This window comes from Seriola lalandi, unplaced genomic scaffold, assembly GCF_002814215.2.
Source record: "Seriola lalandi dorsalis isolate HSWRI2012SDOR001 ecotype SW California unplaced genomic scaffold, Sedor1 jcf7180002049661, whole genome shotgun sequence".
In the NCBI taxonomy this organism is placed as follows: domain Eukaryota; kingdom Metazoa; phylum Chordata; class Actinopteri; order Carangiformes; family Carangidae; genus Seriola; species Seriola lalandi.
Window position 1 is genome coordinate 23,259 of NW_019520214.1, and position 24,720 is coordinate 47,978.

A 24,720-nucleotide genomic window follows, 5' to 3' on the forward strand; every position below is an offset into this window, starting at 1 on the left:
TATATATTTGATTATATGTTTTAATTGGCATTACATTCACGTGAATGAAAAAAAAATATTGTCACTGATAAACTATGATTAAACTCAAGCACCAGAACAGTGAAGGTACTTCAGTAAGGTCAGTGAAAACGCACCTGCCCACCCAGTCCACAGCGATGCCGTCTGGTCTGGTGATGTACTTGATGTCAAGGTCAACAGCGGCACCTATGTTGTTACTGCCATCATCCACTGAAGGTATGAATGCTCTCTTAATGGCACCTGGCAGAGAGTCTTTACCGGCCACAGTGAAGTACACCATACCTGAGTAAGCGCAGGGACATCATCAAACAAGATGTAAGATTTGTCACCAGTTGTCTTTCTTTTGTCTTTCTCTGCAGTATCTTGTATTAATCTGTGTGTGTCTTACTGAATCCAGTATTGTTGTGGTCCCAGTCATAATCCAGAGCCATGATATGCTCCTCTTCTTGGAGGAAGTCATGGTAGGCCTCTGTCTGCAGGTTGAACCTCCGGATACGAATGTTCTCCGGCAGAAGCAGAAGGGGAGTCGCTCCTGAGGGAGACATGCGTATTTACACTTCACCCATATTTGGCATTTTGCTGCATTTCTTCTAACTACAGCGAGATTTTTTTTTTTTTGAGAGTAGTAAGACCATGTACACCTGCATCTTCATTTTTCTTTCGGTATTTTGGTATTTATTTTCGGTATGCTAACTAGATTCACCAGCAGATTATTAATGAGTCACAGACAGAAGTTTGTTGCTCGCACTTCCTCCAAATGAGGTCAAAAACTCTATTTCACTGAGCCATCTACCTAGGTCTACTTAGGTGAAAGATTGTTCTCACCCACGGCCTCGCACATTTTGCCGTCGCCCACTTTCCTGTATCCGGGGGCGCACTCACAGTCGTAGCTGCCCTTGGTGTTCTTACAGACCTGAGGACAGGTGGCGTACACTTCACACTCATTGATGTCTGAAAGGGAAAAGTGTGGGTAAGGTCATGTTTCCCTGCTCTGCAGATTTGATGGGCATGGTTTGATGGTTTTACCCACCAGGTCCTCAACTGCAATAGTGATGTTTTTAGAGAAATGCTGATCATGTGTTCATCCATGTACAGTCGTATGTGTGTGTGTGAGTGAAAGAAAAGGAGGAGCACTCTCAAAAGCCCTAAGGGTGTGTGTGTTTGTGTGTGTGTGTGTGTGTGTATGTACCTAGGCAGGTGTAGGTGCTGTCTGGGTCCACTATGTATCCAGGTCGGCAGGAGCAGATGAAGCCGGTGCCGTTCAGGTTGGTGCACTCGTGCTCGCACAGCTTCTCCTCACAGTTGCGATCGTGGCCAAAATCTGGAGCCGGACAACACAGAGCGCGCTCGCTGACACATTTCAAACAGCTTCTAGCAATTTCAGACCTACTTACACATGTTTACATGGGCAGAATAATTCAGTTACTGACCATAATCCAATTACCTGTTAAATAAATAAATAGACCATAAATAAACCAACCAACAAGATATTTCTGTCGACCTGAAGTGCACCCCTCAAAAACTATGACAGAATGGAATTAAACCCAAAATGCATTATAGATAAATTATGAGAAAATATCTTGTAATTCTGTGGTATGGATCTCCTTATTACGAGATCCCACAATTATGACATTCATATCCATCCATTATCATTATGAGAAAATTATCTCAAAGTGGGAGATTCGTCATAATTGCGAGATCCATACTTCATAATTACAAGATCTTGACTCATAATTATGAGACACCGAGTCATAATTGGGCTCCAGATAAGCAGGGGAAAATGGAAGGATGGATGGTCATAATTACACCATATGGAAGTCGAAATAAGAATTAAAGTCTCCAATTTCTTTTTCTTTGGTGAGTTGAACACGCTTCCTTACAAGACCACATGCTCACATTATCGCACTTATGCACTACGTAATGTCATAATTATGAAATCTTTTTTGTTTGTTTGTTTTTAACATGCTGCTGCAGTCTGGAGATTTGATCTGATCAGGTTTATATTTGCTATTATCTGCATAAACATTGAATTACTGAACAAAAACATCTTTAATCCCTGCTTAAAAATGTTGAAGATGAAGTTATCTGTAATTTTGACTCATTAGGGGAAAACTGTCATGTTTGTCATCCACAAGGATGTATTTTCAATATTTAATAACTGATGTTGAACAAAGGACATGGCCAGAGGGTGAATTAGTGTTCTGTCGCGCTACTCACTGCAGCCTAACTCGTCAGTGCGGTCCCCACAGTTGTCATTGTGGTCACATACGTATGGCAGAGCCACACAGTGTCCGTTGGTGCATTTAAACTCTTCCAGTGTGCAGGGCGGCAGCGTGGGCTCGCGGCCTGAGAAAGACACAATCAGAACGAGTCATCAGCACAAGTATGCAGGGACGGTTGAGTGGGTATACACCCCCTCTGTGGAAACATGTCCGCCTCCACTGATTTCAGAGCTTTCTCCACAGTGTAGGTCTTCACTAACTAACTGTCAAACAACAACAACAACACACAAATAAAAGACTGTGAATTGACTGCCTACCAGATTAAACACCCACAATCATACACATACACACATGCACACATACATGTGGACTGACATATGTTTACATACAGGAATTTTCTTACATGGTCAAGTACTCAAATTCAGGCACATACATATAAACTAACATGACAATATACTGTGTAATATCCACTAAATTACTAATTGAACTGAAGACTTCTCCACATCTTCCCCTGTATCTTCACTGAGTCCTCTGTGGAATTGAATGAGCAAGCCAATGTCCACCTCCGCTCTGAACCTAACTATTTAATCTCCTCTCAAAATAATTTTCTCTGATTGATGTTTAAGCTGATTGCGTAACAATGACATAAAACAGACCATTTTCCTTATCCCTTGTATGTTTCAGGCTTTTGTGTCCTGTGCAGAAACGGATCTCATTTTGGAATTTCCCATTTCAGTGGCCTGAGAGAGGAAGGTTCAGGAGGCATTAGTGTTGTTGGGACTAATCCTCGGTGAGCCCAGAAACTGATGATTAGTGGTGCATTTGCTGAACCTGATATTGTTACAAATCTGATTATGGCTTCATTTAAAACAGGGGGAAAGAGCCTTTTTATTATTAAAAACACAACAACAGTATTGTCCTGAAACTGAACTTAAAGTATTGCATTATAGAGGCAATGTTTCTATGGACAATATATATGTCTATGTCAGTGTGCATATTTGCATTTTGCTTGTTTCTGTGTGTTTATGGTTCTATTCAGTCCCTTTCTCAAACTTCTTACTTACTATCTGATTTGTTTAGCTGTATGTCAGTGTCGATGCAATTGTCCTCTGCGCTGTCTTTAAGTTTACTGAGAACAAATGATAACTGGATTCAAATTCCTTGTATGTGTCAACATATTTGTCCAATAAAGTTGATTCTGATCCGTCTGAAACGACAACATCTGAATGCTTCAGTGATTCAGTCAACACCCTCTGCACTTCAGAAAGATTTAAGAAGCTGATTGATGGAAAAACGAGGATGTTAACACACAAACGACCTATTGTGTGAATTTTGCACTGGCAATTCGTAAGGTGGAATATTTCTATCAAACTATACAGATTGTAATGTGTGTGTTAGCGTCGTACAGAGTTCTTCTCCCTCGTCGCTGCCGTCTCCACAGTCGTCCTTCTTGTTGCACATCAGGCCAGAGTAGATGCAGTAGCCGTTAGCACAACGGAACCTGGACGGCATCTCACAGGTGATGTTCACTGGTCAAACAAACACAAATCTGCGTTGGTACCAAAATCAAAAGGGGATAAAATATTAAAAACTAACGACTACTATTAATTGTTTTCTGTCAACATCTTCAAGATTTAATGAGGGGAAGCACTTGCAGAGCTGCTATTGTCTAGACGCGCTGGTCATTTCACTGTATTTCAAAAAAATCTGCGAAATATTTGTCAGTTCATTGGTTAGGACTGGGATTGGAATTGTAATGTGATTAAAGGGATGAATGATGATGACGATGAAATACTAAAGAAAGAAAACAAACTCACAGCATAAACTGAGCTGTTCGTCTGAGCGGTCACCGCAGTCGTCAGTGCCATCACACACCCAGCCCTGGCTCACACACAGACGGTTCGCACACTGGAACTGGCTCTGAGGGCACCATCGGCCTCCTGGGTAACGAGTAGCTGTCGGGGTGGAAAGAATTAAGTTACGTATTGAAGTCAACTGTTGGTATATTTTCACTTTCAGAAGATCTGTGGATTCTCTTTGTTTTCAGCATTTTGCACAACGAACCGGGAACTGAATTTTTCCTCCTCTTCTCTCTGATTCTCGTACAAACATTCAGAGCTGGGAGCTGACCAGTAAAACCAGTGCGACACTTACTGAATAAGATCCTATCCAATCGTTCCTCTTGATTATGGGAACATTTTACTCGCAAATCTTTTTGCTGTGATATGGGCTGTGACACTCCGAGTGCTTAAGGCAAACAAACCAACAGAGAGGTTTTGAAACTGTTTAACCATGTTATATACAGACCACATTTCTGGGAGTTGAAACAACAGATTTTGACTAAAACTATCAGTTTTAAATTACATTCATACATTAAATGACATCTTGTAGAACTATTTTGTGCTTAAGCTGCTGCATTGCGCTGTAGTGTAGTGTGGTTAAATACAATTTTACAGCTTAAAGGACAGTTGTAATGGATATTTTTGGTGTTGTTCAATTCCAGGTTGGCATCTAAATAAGATGACTGGGTTAAACAGTTTAAAACCTGCGTCTAGCTTCTATAGTTGCATTTTTAGACTGTTTTGTGATTAAGTTACTTTACCCTTTAATAATTAAAAACTCAGGACATGCAGACACACACAAAATCAACATAGGAGTGCACTAAAACACTGCAGGGGCAGGGCAGTTTGCCATTTGTTTTCATGTTGTTTACTTACGACAGCTGGTCTCATCTGACAGGTCCTGACAATCAGGCCGGCCGTCACACTGCAGGGCAGCGGGGATACAGTGACCCGAGTCACATTGGAACAAACCTGGACGACACGTCTGCAACTCTGGAAGAGAGCCAGGACGTTTGCATGAGTATGTTTGGTTTATGACAGAGAACATTTCGAGGGAGTGAGTTTGTGTGCAGCGGCACGCTCACCACAATCTCGTTCATCTGAGTTGTCCCCGCAGTCGTTGTCATGGTCACACACCCAGTTTCCAGGGATGCACTGTGTGTTGTCACATCGATACTCACTTTCAGAGCAAGGCCTGGGCTCTATAGACCATAACGACCATCACAGAGACAGATATATCTTCAGTATGAGATCAGACTGAGGTGTTACTGTTTACACACCACACACACTCAGACTATAAAAAGACACAGTTCTTTAAGATGATTTAAACCTACAGTCTGGGGTCTTTTCAGGACACAGTGCATAGTATGAGTAAAACTGCATAAACAGTAAGGTTAGATTAGCATTAAGAAACATGACATAGATGAAGTTGTTTCCACAAGTTTTTACAAGGCAAACCTGATTAAACCAATCCAATTTTGTAACTCACGGCAGTTCCTCTCATCTGAGCCGTCACCGCAGTCGTTGGTGCCATCACACTGCCAGCGGATGGGAACACAGCGGTGGTTGTCACATCGGAAATCTCCCAGAGGGTCACAGGTCACCGCCTCTGTTAGAGGGACAAGGTCAGAAAGAGAAGGATTTAAAGGTTAATTCAACAGGTGTTCAATGGGCAAGCGTGCTGTGACTGCATGCTGGTATTTAAGATTTAAAACACACTGAAACAAAACAATGAACTGAATCACTGATTCACTTAATGCTTTTTTTATACTCTCTAACTCTTAAAATATTACCACAGTCAGTCCCACTAATTCTCACTAATAATATCCGAAAAAACAAGATACATTTCCATTAAAAAAAAGTAGGGTTGGGGTGTCGTATAGCTCAGTTGGTTGAGCATCCGCCCCCTCGCTGCAGTTGGCCCCCGGCTCGAGTCCCACATCGGACAAGCCCTTTGCTGCATGTCATTCCCCCTCTCTCTGCCTCCACATTTCCTGTCTCTCTCCACTGCTCTATCAATAAAGGCACAAAAAGCCCCAAAAAATAAATTTAGAAAAAAAAAGTTAGGGTTACCAGTGTCCTCTTCCACTACATGCTACATCCTTATCTGTTTGCTTAGATGTAGTGTTGTAGTGCTTACTCGTGCTGGTCGACATCTTACACCTATTTGGTTTTGAAACCAAATCTCACAAGACACAACAAGTCTATAATATAAATGGTACAAATGTATTTATCTACATTCTTAGCAAATCTCCAGTTTCTCTTTCAAAAACTGCAACACAGTACAAAGCTCCTGCAGAAAAAATCTACATCTCTGTTCATACTGAAGAAATGTCGGCCCCCGACCCGGACTACATCTGACATGGACTCAACTGGTGCAGTCTTTGCTGCAGCCTTGCCTTCACATAACAACATGTCTGCCGACACATAAGCACTGACCGCAGCCTTCCTCATCGCTGTTGTCGATGCAGTCGTTGGTGCCGTCGCAGCGGGCCCACTGAGGAACGCAGCGGTAGTTTGTCTTGCAGGAGAATTCAGTTACAGCGTCGCACTTGTAGTCCGGACCCACTGGACAGAAGAGGAGACAGACGGACACGAGGGAAGAGGTGAGAATGGTGAGATTGATCGTTTATGCCACATAAATTTAGAAAAATCAGTATGTGCAATCCAACATCATTTATTAATTCGGTCTACACTGATTACAGAAGATTGAAAAACAGATAAATCTATGTTTGATTAAACTCTGTTCCTCCATAGTGCGCTGCTTTCATCAATTACAGCAGTGCCTTCCTTTTTTATCCTTATTATGGACACAAGTCAAAGAGAAACCAGAAACATTGTCCTGTGATCTGCAGTGTGACAGGTTCAATTCCCGCCACAGCCCTGAAGACATCAAACCTCTCTCCGAGCTCATGTTGAATCATCAGCCTAAATAATGAACTGTATAATGTTCCCAAATTGCCATCTCCTAATATCCCACTTACTGCAGGTTTCATAAGGTTCATCAGATCCATCTCCACAGTCGTCCTGTGCGTCACACACGTAGCTCGATGGCAGGCAGCGCCCATTGGCACACTCGAACTGTCCCGGTCGACAGGTTCTCTGGGCACAGGTCTCTGGGTCCTCGTCACTGCCGTCTGAACAGTCATTTACTCCATCGCAGTGCCAGGACACAGGGACGCACTTCTTGTCTTTGCACTGGAACTGGTTTTCCTGGCATCGGTGGTCACCTGCAGGGACAGACTGCCGCTTGACTAGAGTTTGAAAACTGAACATTTTATTTTAAGTGTGAGGGCCTCTCCTGAGATTAAGCCTGGCAATTGCCTGAATTTTTAACCAGTAACTGTAGTATTTCCAAAAAAACAATCTGGCCAGACCAAAAATTGCCACAAAAGAATTGGAACAACTTATTCTGTAGTTTGCCAATGCATTTTAATGTCCAAGTGAATCATTTAAATCTTTTATTTTTGTACGCTAAAGCAAAAAAAAAAAAAAAAAAAAAGAGAAAAGTTAATTATCATACTGCAGAGAGCGGCATCCTCGTCTGAGCTGTCGGGGCAGTCCGAGTCGCCGTCGCAGAGGAAGCCGGGGTAGGTACAGTTACCGTCTTGACACTGGAACTGCCCGGCGGGGCAGTAACGGGGAGGGCAGGTCTGAGGTTCATCTGAGCCATCGCCGCAATCTGACTGGCCGTCACACTTCCACCATATGGGAACACACCTAAAAACAACAAAAGCTTGTTAGCAAAAGCTGATTAGCTTACATAAAATAAATGTAAAATTCATCTGCAATAGGTTTTTTTTTTTAAATAATTTTATTTCATTGCATCTTAAAATTGTTTCACAACCATTCGCCTTTAATATTATTCCTTTTTCTGGCTCAGGAAAAAGCATCTGGACTGCAATTTCTGTATGCAGTATTATTTTTGTGTATATATATAATATTTAACAGATACAGTTTAAGTATTATAAGGAAGATTCAGCTTAAAAACAGTACCACTGAGAATTGAGAAGACTGTGAAAGGGAACACAAATGATTTTATATCAAACTGACTTCTCATTGTCCCCACAGCGGAACTGTGTACTGGAGCAGTCAGCGACACACTGGACCTTAAAGCCCACAGAGAGGCCGATGAAGTGATCTGGACACTGGCAGGAAGCTTGCTGCCCACCAGGTGCGATCAGACACAGATGACTGCAGGTCAGGTGGTGGGAGGAGCAGGGGTTGTCACCTGGGAAATAAGATCATTATAAAATAACATAGTGGTGAATTTTGAGCTGTGGTATATTGTGATCATTGGAATATAAACACATACAGCTCTAATTTACATACTTCGAGGCTGCCTGTAGGGGTGGTAGACGCGAATGTCATAGGGCCGATGTGTGTTGTTCCCCATGACTGTGCGCTGCTCGCCAGTGTACTTGTGGGCCTTCTCCACAGTGTGTGTGTTCCAGTCAGTCCAGTAAACCCAGTCCTCGAACAGGGAAACAGCAAAGACATGAGGAAGAGTACCAGCAATGGCCCGGTGTCGGTTCTGGCCGTCCATATCTGCAAAGCTGGGGGTTGATACAGTGAAGAGTCAGTACATACTGTAGGCATTTCACTTGTACTCTTATCCAGAGAAATGTCGGCTTCAGGAATTCAGAGCCTTGTTGAAGCATTTATATTTAATATGGACTCATGTCTGAATCTCTTAACTCACTCTAAGAAGTTAAGGTGGGAATCAGCAAAGAAGATCTTGTTGGTGGTGTAGTCTATGGTCAGAGCATTAGGCCACTCCAGCTTGGTTGTGATAATGGCACTGACATTGCTTCCGTCCATGCCAACTCTGCCAATATATGCTGCGTCACCCCAGTCAGTCCAGTACAGCCATCTGGGGAAAAAAGGAGGAGTCAAAGGAGACAAGGGACAGAAGGGAAAAATGTCGAACAAACAAACTGTGGCAGCTATATTTGGTGTAAAGACAAACCACAAGAGCTTCTGTGTATGTGCGTGCGTGCGTGTTAGTACCCATATTTAGGGTTGACGGCTACAGCATGAGGTCGACTGATCATATAAGTTGTATTTCCATCTGTGAAGTCCCCTGACAGTAGCTTCTTCTGGTAGCGCCCATCCAGCTCCATCACATGAACTGAGACATAATAACCATCCACCCAGTACAACTTCCTGCAGAGGACACAAGGAGTTTCCATTAACATCTCTGCAGCCTTGTTCTGGTGATCATTACTATTAACAACAGTGTTTACAAAAGGTTTGATATTTCTTAAAGATGCAATATTCTCAGTATTAAAGTTAAATGATATATTATTTATAAACAAGAACATCTTTAATGATTGAAGTTTCTCCCACTTCACACACCTGCCCACCCAGTCCAGTGCCAGGCCTTCAGCTCCTCTGACGTCATCATCCACCAGCGTCTCCCTGTCAGTCCCGTCAAAACGCATCCTCTCGATCTTTCCTGCTCCGGCATCCAACCAATAAAGCCTCCTCTCATAGTGATCAAAATCTAACGCCACCACATTGGATAGTCCCTGCAGGACTATACTCAACTGTGACCCGTCAGTGGTCAAATTGCGGATGTAGTAGCGATTACTATACAACACGTATGGGGCAATGCCACTGTTCTGACGACAGGTGCGTCCGTCTGCTTCGCGGATGTACCCTGGGGCACATTTGCAGTGGTAGGAGCCGACAGAGTTCTCACAGATCTGGCTGCAGACGGCCGGTGTGCTGAGACACTCGTTGAGGTCCTCACAGGCTTTGCCATCTGGCATGAGTCGGTAGCCCGGGTTGCAGGAGCAGTAGTAACCGGTGAGGGTGTCGGTGCAGATCTGGGCACACTTGTGGACCGAAGGGTTGCGGCACTCATTTATTCCTAACATATCGAGGAAAGAAAGAAGACGAAGTTACTCATCTCTACTTTTTGTCACTGTATAATGGACTGAATATCTTTGGGTTTTGAACTGTTGTGAAACAAAACAAAACATTTAAAAATGTTGGACATTTTTCTCAATTGTATGATATTTTAGCAAATAAACAATTAACTATTAAATGTTAAGTTAAAATTATATTAAAAAATGATCTTAAAAAAAAAAATAATTCATGAAAATAATAATTAGCTGGTGCCATTAAGTACCATAAAAATGTGGGGTAAATGTGTATATTCATATATTCTAACACTTTTTAGAACTTTGATATTTGTGCTATTAATTGAAATTCCAATATCCAACAACAATATGTTAGAGATAAATTTAAGGATAGTGAATAATCTTCTCAAAATCTCTGCTGGTTTGGAAAGAAAGCTTTAGTTTGTCTCCACTTAATTAAAACAATAAAAACTTGTGAGAGATATGCTGCTCTTCCACTGGACTCATAATAATTTACATCAATAAACAATGCTACATCCGTGCGTGTCTCTCACCACAGCCTTTTTCGTCGCTGTTGTCTTGGCAGTCCTTCTGTCCGTTGCACACCTTGTTGCTGTCGATGCACTCGCCTGACTTGCACATATACTGCTGGGGAGCACAGGTGGGCTGGGGCGTGGTGCACAAGCTCTCCGCCTCATCTGAGCCGTCCATACAGTCGCTCTCCCCATCGCAGGTGAAGGAGGCTGAGATGCAGGCTCCGTTACCGCAGGTGAACTGGCTGGTGCGGCATGTGTCGTAGGTACAGCCCAATTCATCACTGCCGTCCCCGCAGTCGTTCACACGGTCACAGCTGGAGAGGAGGAGTTCATCATTCAGTGACAAGAGAATGAGTGTCCGGACTGGGGAAGAAATGTGTTTTAATTATAACTTTATTCACTCACACATCATTTCTACTTACTGATAGGGGAGAAGGATGCAAAGTCCATTGGAACAGGCAAACTCGTTCATATGGCAGGTCCGATTGGGGCAGTTCTGGAGCTCATCGGCCGCATTGGCGCAATCTTTCTCCCCATCACACACAAAGCTTGAGGGTATACAGCGTGGGTGGCCGGGGTGCCAGGTTGGGCAGGTGAACTGGTTGGAACTGCAGGTGCGTTGTCCTACAGGGGACAGAGAGAGGATGAGAAGGGTCAATGGGGTCTATATACAGTATAACATAAACATATACAAAATTACACATGAAGCCATAAAGATTTCAAAAGCACACACGATTTTCTAGCCTCTACCACATCACACTAAATAAACACATGTCTCAGTGCTATCTCACCACACTGTAGTTCAGGAGCCTCGTCACTGTTGTCCCAGCAGTCATTGTTGCCATCACACACCATTGACTGGGGGATGCAGTTCCCATTGGTACAAGTGAACTGGCTGGGGCTGCATGTCTTGATCTGATCCTCTGCACAGGAACAGACAAAGAGAAATCCTTTTCAAGAGTCACTGAGTGATTTATGCTAATCATAGACCACTGATGTTAATAAACAGACATGTCATCAGACTCCTGATTGCTACATTTAACTTACAGTAAAACATACAACTGAATATATTTAGCTTAAGACGATTATTGTCTGTTCATGAAATACTGAGCAGTAAATATCAGAATAGATATTGTTACATAGCTGCTATTAAATACTTAGCACTGCTTAATACTTTCTGTACTTGACTGGTTTGACTGTGAGTAAAGTAAAAAATAAAAAGGACAAAATTTTACTTAAAGATGTTCTCCAATGCGATGGCTTCACATACAAAAAAATCATACTGCCCATATATGAATAGTGACAAGAAAGTCAAAATGTCCTTCAATCAGCAGATGAGTCCTCAAACAAAGCTGCAAAGACAGTGAATCTGCTCTCTGAATGTAACTTGTACCTGAAATATCAAATGAAACTGCAGAGAACTCACCACAGGAGGGAGGTTCATCTGTCCCATCACTGCAGTCTCTGATGGAGTCACACACCCAAGACTGAGGGATACACTTCCCTCCATCGCAGCGGAACTGGTTCGGAGAACAGGTGTGATCCGCTGTAGTAGAGTAACACACAAATACAATTTCATAGCTTGAGACTCAGCTAGTATCACATAAACGTCTTACCAGGAAGTCTCTCGTTCTCTCTCTCTCACTCAGCAGAGAGAAATGCTGAGTGTTCAACTTACCGCAGAAGAGAGGATTCTCATCGCTGTTGTCTCCGCAGTTGTTGTAGCCATCACACAGACTTTCAGGGTAGATGCAGATGTTGGTGCTGTCACACTTCACCTGGCCAGCAGGACACGTCCTGTCGGCTGGAGAGGGCCAAGGAGGACACAAGATCATAGACACAGGGTCAGTGACAGTTCTCTGACTCTAGATACATGCCTCTTGTTTAGCAACACAGGGTCACATCTGGAAGGTGCCTAGCACAACTGTAATATTCAACTATCAGCTGATGAGAACTGTAGTTACTGAGGAAGAGGAGATGGTCACTCATGCAGAGGAACCACTGTATCGAGAGTTAAATCAGAAGGACTTAAAAACCTTTATTCCAATCTTGCTGTTGCAACATGTATAGAGTAAATATCTCATCCTCCACCATAATCAATTCATCAGTTAATGATCAATCAGCCTGATCATTACTCACGGCAGTTAATCTCGTCAGAGGTGGCGTTGTCTCTGCAGTCGTTGTGGCCGTCGCAGACAAAGGCTGCGCTGATGCAGCGTCCGCTGGCGCAGCTGAACTCAGTGGCGGGGTTACAGGTGGGGAAGGGGCAGCCCCGTTCATCACTGTTGTCACCACAGTCGTCTGTGTAGTCACAGGTGTAGCTGAGCAGCACGCAGCGCCCGTTATCACAGGTGAAGTCCATAGCTGAGCAGGTGTGGAAGGCTGTGGAGGAGTAAATCACAGACTCTCTTTATGTACTGTTGAATAAGATTACATCCAAGCAGCAGAGGTTAAAGCCAACAACAGAGTGTGTGTCCCCTTCCAAAGTTGACATTGTATACCCATCTTTATGTGATAGAGGAGTTTAAAAATGCATAAATCACTTTCTATGTGCAACATTTTTAAATTACTTTCATCTGTCCGCTCAAAATGGCAACGATACAGGGCTCAAAGTTTCATTTCTTACCACACACTCTCTCCAGCTCGTCTGAGTTGTCATGGCAGTCATCGTAGCCGTCACACTTCCAGCGTGCTGAGATGCAGTTACCGTTGAGACAGGTGAACTGCTCTGGCTGACAGCGTTTCCCTGTGTCTTGGATACAGTCTTTGCCGTTGTTTGCCAGGTACCACTTTCCCTGATGAGGACACTGGCACTCTGGGCCCGTTGGACCTACAGGAAAGATTAAAGGGAGGGAGGGGTTGTCTTTTTATTTAGTAGCGCTGTATGTCTCTTTATATTATTTAGTCTTAGTGAGCAATTCACTGCCACCCACGTTTTCACTTACCAGAAACACAGATATGACTGCAGCCTCCGTTGAACTGCTGACAGGAGCTGGAGCAGCTCTCCTGCTTGGATGCAGCATAAACGTGGATGTCATTTGGTCGGTACTGCAAGTCCTGAGTCAGCACCGCAAAACCAGAGCCATCATCCTTTCCTGCCCTAAAGACGGCTCTCTCGGTCCAGTCAGTCCAGAAAATGTCCTGCTTGAAGACAGTCAAGGCGTACGGGTACAGGACACCCTGCACAATCACTTGTCGGTTCGTACCAGTCAGAGTAGCCCGCTCGATCTTGTCTCTGAGCGAAGAAGGGAGGGCGGAAAGAAGTTGTCAAAACAATCTGAGCAGTACGGGATCTGCTACAAAACATTATATATAAAAGACTTAACATACAATGAGGCATCAGCCCAGTAGAGCATCCTTTCCTCGTAATCCAGAGACAGGCCGTTGGGTGTTGTCAGGCTGCTGTTGATGATAGCGGTCCGGAAGTTTCCACCAAGTGTGGCCCTTTCAATCTTAGCTGGGCTGCCCCAGTCAGTCCAGTAGAGGTAACTAGGCGGAGAGAAAAGAGAGAGAGAAGTGAGGAAAGGTACAGCTACCTCAAAAACATCTCCAATCTGGAGATATTTGATAGTGAAATGAAGGTCAGTCCCTTTTACCCATAGCAGGGGTCGACAATGATGCCTCTTGGGCGGTTTGCATGCGCGATGATGGAGCGATTCATCCCATTCACCCCAATGGACTGGACGTTACGCCTATAGTAGTCAGTGAAGTAGAGACGCTTGTTGACCCAATCATACGCCAATCCCTCTGGATCATCCAAATCTGTGCGGTATAACAAAGAGGAGAGTATATTGAAATAATAAGAGACAAAATCAAGAAGGCAGATCATGAAGGAAAATGAAACAGACTGGGTGAGAGAGGAGAGTGAGGACAAACAATATAGCCAGAAATAAAACAGCAATGCTCAACTCACTTGCTGCTATGATGACAGGTGGGCTGGTGATGGATGTTGTAGTGATGTACCCAATCCTGCTTCGACCGATCCCCATATACTGCGCAAAGAAAATTCGCCTCTCCTTGAAGTCATAATCCAACGCCATCAGGTTGTAGCCCAAGTTCACCGTTGGATAGGGAGTGCTGTGATCCGCAGGGTCTAACCTCAGGCTATTCAGCGTATAGTCTGTGGTGAAAACTAGATACTCATCTTGCCCGTAACCGCATGTTACTCCGTTACTAAGGAGTGACCCATGTGCACAACCACATTTAGGTTTATCCTGGCCTGGAATGGCGAAACAGAGCTGCTGGCAGCGTCCGTTGTCTTCTTGACATGGGTTGAAGCCCACCTGGTTGGCAGATGATGGCTGGACGTGAGAATCAAAGACGGTGACGTCCATCAGCCCATCGAGACTGTCCCGAATGACCTGGCGACATTGTAAATAATGATTTTGTTATTGGTGGCATAAGCATAAAATATAATAGCAAGATTACAAAATGTCCTGAACTGAGTCGTACTGCTGTCAAAAGAAGTATTGACCGATCATTATTGGTGCTCACTGCAGTTCGTTGGTCAGTGGTTCACACAAGCAAATGCAAATGCAAATGCACCAACAACCATCCATCATGTTATTTTTTAACCATATTAAATTAGTTATTTCTCATTGTTAACTGCTATTGCAAGACCAAACGTTTTCATTTAATTGTAAATTGAGTATCTTTGGGTTTTGGTCAGACAAAACAAGTCATGTCATGTCATTACCATGGATTGTAGGATTTTGTAACAGAGTAGGCCAAACAGTGAATTGATTAAATGAGAAAATAATCTGTCGATATAATATTTATTGTTATCCAAATCATTTAGTTATTTCTAAGGAATACGGCTAATTCTTTTTTAAGATAATTTAAATCTTACCTCTGGCTGGTCGGTATTGGCTGGGTCTTTACTGGCCTGGAAGAGCTTCCCAAGCCTTTTGTCCACCCACAGCATGTAGTTCCCAAATATAGCCATTCCTGTCGGAGATGGGTATCGGCTCCCATACCTGACAATCTGCCTCTGTGTGCCATCTACGGCCATGCGGGAGATCATATCAAGAGCATCATCTGTCCAGTAGAGGAAGTCATTAGTGTAATCAACAGTTAGGCCACGAGGTGATGCCAGGCTCTCTGATGCCAACACTGTGCGGTTGGTGCCATCCAGCAGAGCTCGCTCAATCTTGGGCGTTTGGCCACCGTCAGTCCAGAAGAGGTAGCGAAGCTTGGGGCTGACAGCCACGTCACGGGGCTGGTCCTGGGAGGACTTGAAGAGAATCATTCTGTAGGTGGTGTTGATGGCCAGCACCTCCAGGAAGGTCTCGCTTTCAAAGGCATTGCTGAAGTATAAGTTACCTGAAGAAGTGAAAGGAGAAATGGAAAAGAAGAGAATGGTAATGTCAATGCAAGCAGAGATAGATACACAGCTGAAGGGATGGTTGGATGGTTGAGCGGCTTCATACCTGCAACCCAGTCTACAGCGAGGCCCTGGATGCCTCCTCTTCCAACGCCTGAGTTAACGACAGTCCTATAACTCCCTCCATCAGTTTTTGCCTGGAAGATGCCCCTGTACGAGGTGGCGGTGGCGTTGTCAGTCCAGTAGATAAAGCCAGATTCAATATGGAGGTCCAGCTTGCCCTTAATGGAGTAGGAAGCTGCAAAAGAGAAATAATGCTACTTGTAGTAACTGATAATTTGGTACGTATAGCCAGCAATTAACAGAAAAGGCTGAAGAATATGAAGCCAACATACATCCTCCAACAGGCACCATGGCCTCAGAGTGGTCTGCGCTGTTTATGTGGAAGCCACGGATGTGCTTTTGGGTGGTAACGATGGCGAAGGATTCATACTGTTCACAGCGGGAGCCATCTTGAGAGGGGAAAAATCCTGATGTGCAGGCACAGGTCTTTTGATTGTCTGGTTTGGGCAGACAGAGGTGTGGGCAGCCACCATTGTTGGAACTGCAGGCATTAGTGGTCCCTGCAGAGTCTGAGGTGGGAGAGAGAAAGAGAGTGGTGGAGGTGAGCATTACTGGGTGATATGAAACCATATCAATATAATGCAAGTGGACGACTGAGCAACACTTAATCAAGGGATTTGTATTATCTATTTGTATATTTATTTATTTAGCATCTGCATACATTATTGTGCACAGTCTTAGAGGATTTAAAGGTATTAATTTCTCTATTTACCACTGTGCTATTAATTTGTTTTTTCCTATTAGTAAATAAGTAGATAATCTTACATTTTTGAGAAAGAACTTTGAGGACTGTAATGGTAAAAGCCTTTTCAACACAAGCTATACTCAAAAGATGAAATACAAGTGGTGCTCGATACTGCTGTGTGCTGTCCTTGAGGAGGACACTGAGCTCCTATTCGCTCATTCACTGGCAATAATTACCTGTTGCATAATGAACAGTCTGGATGAAAATACCAAAAAGCTACAGAATAGACGCCTCTGGATTAGATTAAAAACCAGCGAATCCACATACTGTCTCTGGCGTGCACTTTGAGAGCACGCAGGCCGGACATGCCACTCCTCATCACCACCATATTGGCACCGGTGTCCTTGTCCACCCGCTCAATGACCTCATAGTCCAGGTCGGTGTAGTAGAGGTGGTTCTGGTAGATTGTCAGCCCCCACGGATGGGACAGACCGCTGACCACTGTCACCCGGCTTACTCCGTCCATGGTGCCACTTTCGATCTGGGGCAAAAAAGGAAGGAAGGCAAAGAGGAAGAGGTTGTTGAAAGCAGTTAAATCAGGATCATGATGAAGATTAAACTTAAGGCAAAATATTTCAACAAGAGGTGACATAACAATATGAACAAAAAACTTTTCTGACATCACAACTTTTTGCATAGTGTCAGTTTGGTAAAACTATAGCAGAAAAGAAAAGGCAGGTAAACTTTTTCACAAATAAAATTGTCCGCACATACCACCCCTGAGCCCGCCACACCCCAGTACAGTTTCCTGGCAGTGATGTCAGCAGTGATGAAGCCTATGTTCCCCATGTTGTTGCCAGTGTAAAGGTTCCTGAGGTTGCCTCCGTCCATGTCAGCGCTGCCAACCTTTGGAGGAACTCCATTGTCGGACCCTTTGTCTGTCCAAAACAATTTCCTGGGGAGGGAGAATGTAAAAGTGAGAAACGACTGAAGAGATTTAAGCCATTGCAAAATAGATGAGTCCTTCCTTATATTGTATGGACCAAGTATCAAAGGTTTTCAATCTAGCCGTGTGAATAAATCTATTGAAAATACACAGGAAAAAAAAAATCTCCTCTTGTTCTGCTGGATTATTTTTACCAACCAGATAAAGATTTTAAGATACAAACACAAATTGTGTAGTTTTTTACTCATTTTTGACTGTATTACATATCACTGTTTATGGCTTTGGGTGGGTTATTTATATTAATATTAATGAGGTCCCGGTCTGTTGCTCGTGTCTTTCCAGTGTCAGCAAGTTCATATGAATGAACAAATACTGATCATCATCATCTGAGACACAGAAGTACGATGATAATAATCTAAACAATCTGAATAGTTTTTACATTAATGGATTATTGTTTCTCGTATTTTATATTTTGTTCGAGGGCATCCTTGAAAAAGAGAGCTTGCTCTGAATGGCCTTCCCTGTATAAATAAAGGTTTGAATGAAGGAATGATAATACAGTATGTATGGCTGGAAGACCCACAGAAACTCACGTCATGATTTTCTTCTTTCATTTGTCCATGTCATTGAATTCAAATAAAACAACAAATACTCCATAGGTTTCTTTTGTCAGTGAAAAGATGCTTTACCCTCGGGCTGGATCCAGAGCTATTCCAGTGGGTTCTCCTGCTCCCTCTGGTTTACCAGTGGAGGTGATGATCGTCTTCCTATAGTGTTGATTTCCATCCACACGAATAACCTAAGTGAATTGTTAATTTTTGTTTATTCATTTGCACAATAACAGAGGAAAAATAGAAAGTTAAGTGATAAAACACTGACAAGAGGTTAAAATTAAAAATGTAAAATGTGACATGTATTTAAAGAAGCTTTATAAATAAATATTAAATAATTACAGCTTTTTTAATTTCATCTAGCCTTCATTGCTTCAACTATCTGAGAATAGTTGAAGCAATGCTGGGCTCTGTTTTTGTCTCAAAAGGTGCTTACCTCTATGGTTTTGACAGTGGGATTGGTGTAAAACATTGAGCGGCCTAACCAATCAAAAGCCAGACCAGACGGTGAGCCCATGAAAGCAGCTGGAGCAAACTCAGACCTGTTGGTACCGCTGGTTTTCACTCGCCATATGGAACCCTGATGTTAAAGCAAAACCAGACGCCATGCATCAAGGAAAGTCTTGTAGAAACTGTAGATACTCAAGTAATATAGAAATACCCCCCCCCTCCCAAAAAAAAAGGCAAGGCATTCTGCAAAGCCTAACCTTTTTCTTTTACTTTTATGCTATTCAGGTATAACATACTCATTTGGCTGTAATAACACATATTAATCAAGAGTTATCCTTTTATCACAGTAAATTAATTCTGTGATAAAACATCTATCCAATTATCAATTTAATACCACCACTCACAGTACTCTGCACCCAATAGACAAACTGCTCCTGGTCATCAAAGTCGATGTCCCGCCCCTGGCTGATGCCGGACACAGGGGCCATTGCATTGTTGGAAGGGTCAGCGGGGTCCAGGGGAATCCCAAAAATCACTGAATCTCTCACCACCATCAAGAAGGGGGTGTCATCTAGAACAGAACAGGAGCGCACACGATGAGAGGAACACAACACTCACACAGAGAGAAGTATGGTATTATACCTCAACAGAAACACTACAAAAGTCAAATCTAAAAAAAATGAATATTCATCCACACAAAAAATAAAAAGCTACTGTTAAACACCCACCTTTGATACAGGTGCGTTTATCAGCATCCAGCTTCCAGCCCGACTGACAGTGGCAGGTGTAGTACCTGGGTCTCAGGCCTGACAGCAGGCACAGCTGACTGCAAAGGTGTTCTCTGCACGGGTTGATGGCTAAACACACAACAACAATGTCACCTTCAATCAGATGTAGTGTGACAGTTGACATACTATTTCAACATACTATCCCATTCCATTTGTCATTAGTATAGTATAACAGTTCTCTACCTGCACTGCACCAACACGCAACCTTTTCATACACTTAAGAAAACTAACAGTGTGCAAGTTAGATTTGCTGTTTAATGGGAAATTACCTGTGGGTTGTTTGATGGGATGGTCCATAACGATGCCCATGGGTTGGTAGACATTGTTCATCAGAGTGGTGACGTTGCCACCGTGAAACTTGTTGGTGCTCATCACTTTGCTGGTGTAACGCTCCGACCAGTAAATGGTGTCCTCGAAGACGGTCATACCATGAGGGTGCTGGAGAACCTGGAGTGAGGTGGGCATGCTTTATTCTAAGCTCAAGGGCTCCTTTTCTGCATCACCCTGCCTTACAGTATTTATCTCTCTTTCTATTTATTCCTTCTATTTTGATGAATGATTTCTCGCCTTTTGTTTTTTTTCTTAAATAACAGAATCAAACTAAACCTACCATGTCACTTGCCATGACCTGATGGCGGTTGTGGCCATTATAGTCACAGTAGTCAATATACTTGAGGTAGGCATCAGCAAAGTAGACCCTGCGCGTGGTGTAGTCCAGGGCCAGGCCATTGGGCCAGTAGAGCTTAGTGCTGACAATGACTCGTCTCATGGCTCCATCCATGTCGGCCCGCTCGATCCTGGGGTTTTGGCCCCAGTCTGACCAGAACATCAGGTTCGTGCTGGGAGGAATGTGAGTTTATTATGTTTTGTGACTGGATGTGCAGGGGGCTCAAAGGTGTCGAAAGACGTTATTTTAAAAGAGTTATGGAGCTAAACATACAGTAGAAAATAAAAAGCAAAGCAATGTCTTACTAGTTGCGGGGATCCAGAACCAGCCCGCGGGGGCTGGTAACATTCTTAGTGAGGAGGACTTTGCGGAAGCGACCATCTAGAGTGGACACCTCAATGTTCTCCATGACAGAGTCAGTCCAATAAAGGTTTCGACCCACCCAGTCCACAGCTATGCTCTCTGGTACCATGAGGCCAGTGGAGAATACCTAGAATTACAGAGACATTGAAAACATATTATTTTGAAAATATCGCACAATTTTGATTTGATGCATCTGTACGATCATTTCTCTCACTTCTCGTCTGTCGGTGCCGTTCTGGTAGGCGCTCCATATCTTTTTCTGCGTGGCATCGGCCCAGTAGATTCTGGAAGTCAGGCGATCAAAGTCTACAGTCACGATGCTCGAACCGCTGATCACTGGAACAATCTGGGGTGGTCTCATCTTGATCCGGTTGGCGATGATCTGGCTACGCTTTGCAACCAGAAGTACAGCTGCTACTGGGTCTAAGCGCAGAATATCTTGTTTCATACCAACATCTTATCCAACATCTTCAGCTTTGTTTACATTTCATACTTCACTTTAATCTCCTATATGCTGCATTTTAAGGCTTTTTTGAGCCAAGCAATTCATTGACACTATTTCTTTTGTATCACAAAGCAAAAAACGGACATGTATCTATTCATAAACATCCAGAATATTACTGAAAACACTATTTTCCCGATATATTACAACAATTCAGTATTGTTTAATTGCAGTTTTATTTGTAATGTGATGCTTGTTGCTTACTTGTAGCTTTGCAGGTGCGTCCATCAGGCTCTAGGAAGTAACCGTCCGAGCAGTAGCACCTGAAGCTTCCTCTCTCGTTGTAGCACTGCTGGCTGCAGAAACCGGGGATCAGACACTCGTTGATGTCCTCACAAGTCTTGGAGTCGTTGAGTTGCAATCCTGGTGGACACGTGCACTGAGCCCCAAAAGGTCCTTGGACACAGCCATGACTGCAGCCCCCGTTGTTCAGTGCACAGTCATCTTGGTCTTTGTGAAATGACATAACAGTGAGTTAGTGGTGAGTATTTAACTTTAGTAGTAATGTCTGTCAGTTAAGTTCAGTGGTGCTTTGTCCATGTTTTTTTGTCTTTTTTTGCAACAATTCTTTTTATACATTTACTCGCACTGTGTGTGGTAATGTCCTAAAAACATAGTGTGGTATTTAGATTGATAGATACTTTATTTATCCCCTAGGGGAAATTCATTTATTAGTTTGATATGTTTTTCTCTGATATTGTCTTGTTTTTGAAATTATGATGTTAAAATTATTATTTGCTGAGTCTTTACTTAATCAACAGTACTATTATTTATTCAGAGTAATAAAGGTATTGGAAATTAAAAATGTTGAATATTCTAATATGAAAGAATATTAATAAATAGCTGCTCCAAATACCTGACGGCAATGGACAGATATAGATGGATAGAGTTTCAAAATATCATTATTTTGTTATTCTGCCAAATAAAACTCACTGCAGATAGGTGACTCATCTGCTCCATTGGGGCAGTCCCTCTGGCCGTTGCACACCTTGTCCATGCCGATGCACACCTTGTCAGTGGGGCACTGCCACTGTCCAGATGGACAAGTAAATGGAGGGGTGGGGCAGTTCTGTTCATCACTCATGTCCCGGCAGTCGTTGTCACCATCACACAACCAACTTGTCGGGATGCACATCTTGTTGGTGCACTGGAAATAGTTGGGTCTGCAGGTGGTAGGAGGGCAGGAGTTGTGTTCATCGGATCCATCCTCACAGTCTGGATGGCCGTCACACTCCCACTCATCGGGTATGCAGAAACCATCGGTCTGGCACTGGAATTCATCATTGTGGCAGAGGCCTGGACCTCGAGTGGCTGTAGGGACAACACACATTCAAAAATGACTGAAACTGCAGTGGCTCTCGCTGGGAAATTTCAGTAACTCAGCAACAGAAAGCTGAGACACTGAGCATCAAGGCAGAGGTGTAATATGTAATAATTTGCATTTTCATTGATTCACTGCAATGACCAACATTAAAATGAAAATAAAATGTATTATTATTAATAAACCTGACAGACAGAAATAGGGCAATCAATCTAATTACATTGCTAATGAACACAATTGGCATAATTCATTTTATAATATCTATCTTATGTCAGTGTTGCAAGCTTACGACAGTCTCGTTCATCAGAATGGTCCCTGCAGTCAAACACTCCGTCACACTGATATCTCGAATGGACACACTGGTCCCCGCTGGCACAGGCAAACTCATAGGACTCGCAGGAAAACTCTTAAAGTGACAAAAAATAAACATGAAACTATTGCGGAACACAAAAATGAATCTATGTGGCTCAATAAGGAGGTGTTCTGAGTTACAGTGATTCCTACCACAGTTCTTCTCATCAGATCCATCCAGACAGTCCTGGTCTCCATCACAGACGTAGGAGTTGTAGATACAGCGGTGGTCGGGACACAAGAAGTAGGAAGGTGGGCATGTGGTGATGGTTGAATCTGCCGGTCACAGATAGGGCAGTTGATATATGTATGATATTTGTATGTGCAGCATTACATGAGGTACAATCTGACAATGTGACAGACAGATAGACTCAAACTTACTGCAGTTGTGTTCATCAGAGCCATCACCACAGTCATTGTCACCGTCACACAACCATGTTGTAGTAATACACCTGTTGTTATCGCAGGTAAAGTAGCCGGCTGCGCAGGTGGTAGGGACACGAGTGGGACAGTTCATTTCATCCGAACCGTCGCCACAGTCGTCCATGCCATCACAACGCCAGCTGGACAGGATGCAGTGCTTGTTGTTGCAGGTGAACGCTCGTGGAGAGCAGGTTGCTCCTGGTAAAGACATATGAGGGGGCAGTTTGATTAATACAATTGATACATAATTTCCTTCCAATACTCCACAAATACACACATTTAAATATATATATAAATAGTATGTACTGTATATTCACCTGTATCTGTGCAGTTGGTCTCATCTGTCTTATCTATGCAATCAGCAATCCCATCACAGCGGTAGGAGTTTGGCCTACAACGTCCTTCATCACACTCAAATGCGTTGTCACCACAGATGTTGTCAGGTGGGATAACAGAATCATCCTTGATGCAGTCCCTCTGATTGGTTTGAAGTTTCATGCCATACGGACAGCCACACACTCGGTTGTAGGAGGGAGTCGGGAAACAGAAGTGGCTGCAGCGCCCGTTGGGCACCATATTGCACCGGCTGGTGAAGGCTGTCAGGAGGATGATGAAGAAGCAGTCAGCGGGTTTAGAGATTATCATATTTGGCTGAGTCACTGCTCAACTATTGCCCTGGCCCTGCAGTCAGTTTTTATTCTGGTTTGAGAATACAATATGGATCATCATTCTCTTTTAGCTCCTCGCCTGCTAGCAGTCAACTCCCATTGGTCCTGTATATATACACAGTTATCTAAACTGCCTTTACTTACCACTCTACATCAGTTACTGTAGGACTGGAGTGTTAAACATTTTGCCGACTCCACTGGCTTCCACCGTGTGAACTTACTGCTGTGAAGGTCAGCTGTGTAGGCCTTAACATTCATGATGCCAGTGACTCCTTGTCTGATCATAATGTTTCCTCCTCCATCCCTCTTCCTCATCTCGAATATCCCTCTGGTCCGTGTATCAGACACATACAAGTAGTCTACATGACAAAAATAAATGGTTAAGATAAAAGGTACTAAAAACTAATGCACATTCACAAAATACAATAAATGAGCATGAGCTAACAATCATTTTAGAACATGCACATTAAGTGGCTTATTAAATTTCATTAGTGTCCTGTGTTGAATGTGCACATTAACGTATACTAAATACTATAAACTCATTTCAAAAAGTGTGTGTGCACAGCATTCCCATATGAAAGAAATAAGAGGTTCTAGATAGGATACAATGATATCATGATATCATCAATGAAACCCTGTGTTCACCACTGTTTTAGTCTGAATGAAAATATTCTCACAAATAAGACAGTTCAGGTACGTTTTAGAGGTTTATGATCAAATTTGGGTTTTAAGGTGTCAAAGATGCAGATAAACCTGCATATCATATACAATTTGAATAATGTGCATGTGTGATATAAGTGCACTTGAGTACGTGGGAGTCATGAGGAGAGGCTAAGAAACCCACCTGAATAAATGGTCAAAGAGTACGGCTGAGTGATCTGGCCGATGTTGGTAAACGTCTGTCTGTCAAGGCCTTCAATACCAATGTGACCAATCTGGTCCAAGAGGGAATCCACCCAGTAAAGCCTGTCCATCCTGTCAAAGGCCCATCACGAGCAATTCATCAGTGGGTATA

General features: G+C 43.1%; 1 protein-coding gene across 3 annotated transcripts in view; it reads right to left on the reverse strand.

Annotated features, from left to right (window-relative positions):
- lrp2b (low density lipoprotein receptor-related protein 2b) overlaps nucleotides 1–24,720 on the reverse strand; it is a 38,270-nt gene that overhangs the window by 4,995 nt on the left and 8,555 nt on the right. For all 3 annotated transcript variants that reach the window (XM_023398581.2, XM_023398580.2, XM_023398579.2), the window contains exons 19-68: nucleotides 24,550–24,680; nucleotides 23,927–24,064; nucleotides 23,355–23,633; nucleotides 22,996–23,235; nucleotides 22,768–22,890; nucleotides 22,553–22,669; nucleotides 21,876–22,253; nucleotides 21,147–21,392; nucleotides 20,655–20,863; nucleotides 20,383–20,567; nucleotides 20,021–20,249; nucleotides 19,680–19,857; nucleotides 19,351–19,479; nucleotides 19,027–19,193; nucleotides 18,609–18,752; nucleotides 18,251–18,360; nucleotides 17,390–17,570; nucleotides 16,943–17,156; nucleotides 16,203–16,439; nucleotides 15,914–16,105; nucleotides 15,334–15,806; nucleotides 14,398–14,845; nucleotides 14,081–14,246; nucleotides 13,815–13,973; nucleotides 13,430–13,719; nucleotides 13,111–13,314; nucleotides 12,624–12,866; nucleotides 12,163–12,288; nucleotides 11,911–12,030; nucleotides 11,276–11,407; nucleotides 10,907–11,108; nucleotides 10,503–10,798; nucleotides 9,440–9,956; nucleotides 9,092–9,247; nucleotides 8,784–8,954; nucleotides 8,414–8,637; nucleotides 8,135–8,312; nucleotides 7,605–7,801; nucleotides 7,066–7,311; nucleotides 6,521–6,649; nucleotides 5,571–5,690; nucleotides 5,167–5,283; nucleotides 4,958–5,074; nucleotides 4,058–4,195; nucleotides 3,647–3,769; nucleotides 2,236–2,364; nucleotides 1,208–1,339; nucleotides 844–969; nucleotides 407–550; nucleotides 135–300 (exon numbers count right to left, since the gene is read on the reverse strand). In XM_023398581.2, the coding sequence (XP_023254349.1) occupies nucleotides 135–300; nucleotides 407–550; nucleotides 844–969; nucleotides 1,208–1,339; nucleotides 2,236–2,364; nucleotides 3,647–3,769; nucleotides 4,058–4,195; nucleotides 4,958–5,074; nucleotides 5,167–5,283; nucleotides 5,571–5,690; nucleotides 6,521–6,649; nucleotides 7,066–7,311; nucleotides 7,605–7,801; nucleotides 8,135–8,312; nucleotides 8,414–8,637; nucleotides 8,784–8,954; nucleotides 9,092–9,247; nucleotides 9,440–9,956; nucleotides 10,503–10,798; nucleotides 10,907–11,108; nucleotides 11,276–11,407; nucleotides 11,911–12,030; nucleotides 12,163–12,288; nucleotides 12,624–12,866; nucleotides 13,111–13,314; nucleotides 13,430–13,719; nucleotides 13,815–13,973; nucleotides 14,081–14,246; nucleotides 14,398–14,845; nucleotides 15,334–15,806; nucleotides 15,914–16,105; nucleotides 16,203–16,439; nucleotides 16,943–17,156; nucleotides 17,390–17,570; nucleotides 18,251–18,360; nucleotides 18,609–18,752; nucleotides 19,027–19,193; nucleotides 19,351–19,479; nucleotides 19,680–19,857; nucleotides 20,021–20,249; nucleotides 20,383–20,567; nucleotides 20,655–20,863; nucleotides 21,147–21,392; nucleotides 21,876–22,253; nucleotides 22,553–22,669; nucleotides 22,768–22,890; nucleotides 22,996–23,235; nucleotides 23,355–23,633; nucleotides 23,927–24,064; nucleotides 24,550–24,680 (9,816 nt within the window). The remainder of the gene's footprint in view (nucleotides 1–134; nucleotides 301–406; nucleotides 551–843; nucleotides 970–1,207; nucleotides 1,340–2,235; nucleotides 2,365–3,646; nucleotides 3,770–4,057; nucleotides 4,196–4,957; nucleotides 5,075–5,166; nucleotides 5,284–5,570; nucleotides 5,691–6,520; nucleotides 6,650–7,065; nucleotides 7,312–7,604; nucleotides 7,802–8,134; nucleotides 8,313–8,413; nucleotides 8,638–8,783; nucleotides 8,955–9,091; nucleotides 9,248–9,439; nucleotides 9,957–10,502; nucleotides 10,799–10,906; nucleotides 11,109–11,275; nucleotides 11,408–11,910; nucleotides 12,031–12,162; nucleotides 12,289–12,623; nucleotides 12,867–13,110; nucleotides 13,315–13,429; nucleotides 13,720–13,814; nucleotides 13,974–14,080; nucleotides 14,247–14,397; nucleotides 14,846–15,333; nucleotides 15,807–15,913; nucleotides 16,106–16,202; nucleotides 16,440–16,942; nucleotides 17,157–17,389; nucleotides 17,571–18,250; nucleotides 18,361–18,608; nucleotides 18,753–19,026; nucleotides 19,194–19,350; nucleotides 19,480–19,679; nucleotides 19,858–20,020; nucleotides 20,250–20,382; nucleotides 20,568–20,654; nucleotides 20,864–21,146; nucleotides 21,393–21,875; nucleotides 22,254–22,552; nucleotides 22,670–22,767; nucleotides 22,891–22,995; nucleotides 23,236–23,354; nucleotides 23,634–23,926; nucleotides 24,065–24,549; nucleotides 24,681–24,720) is intronic.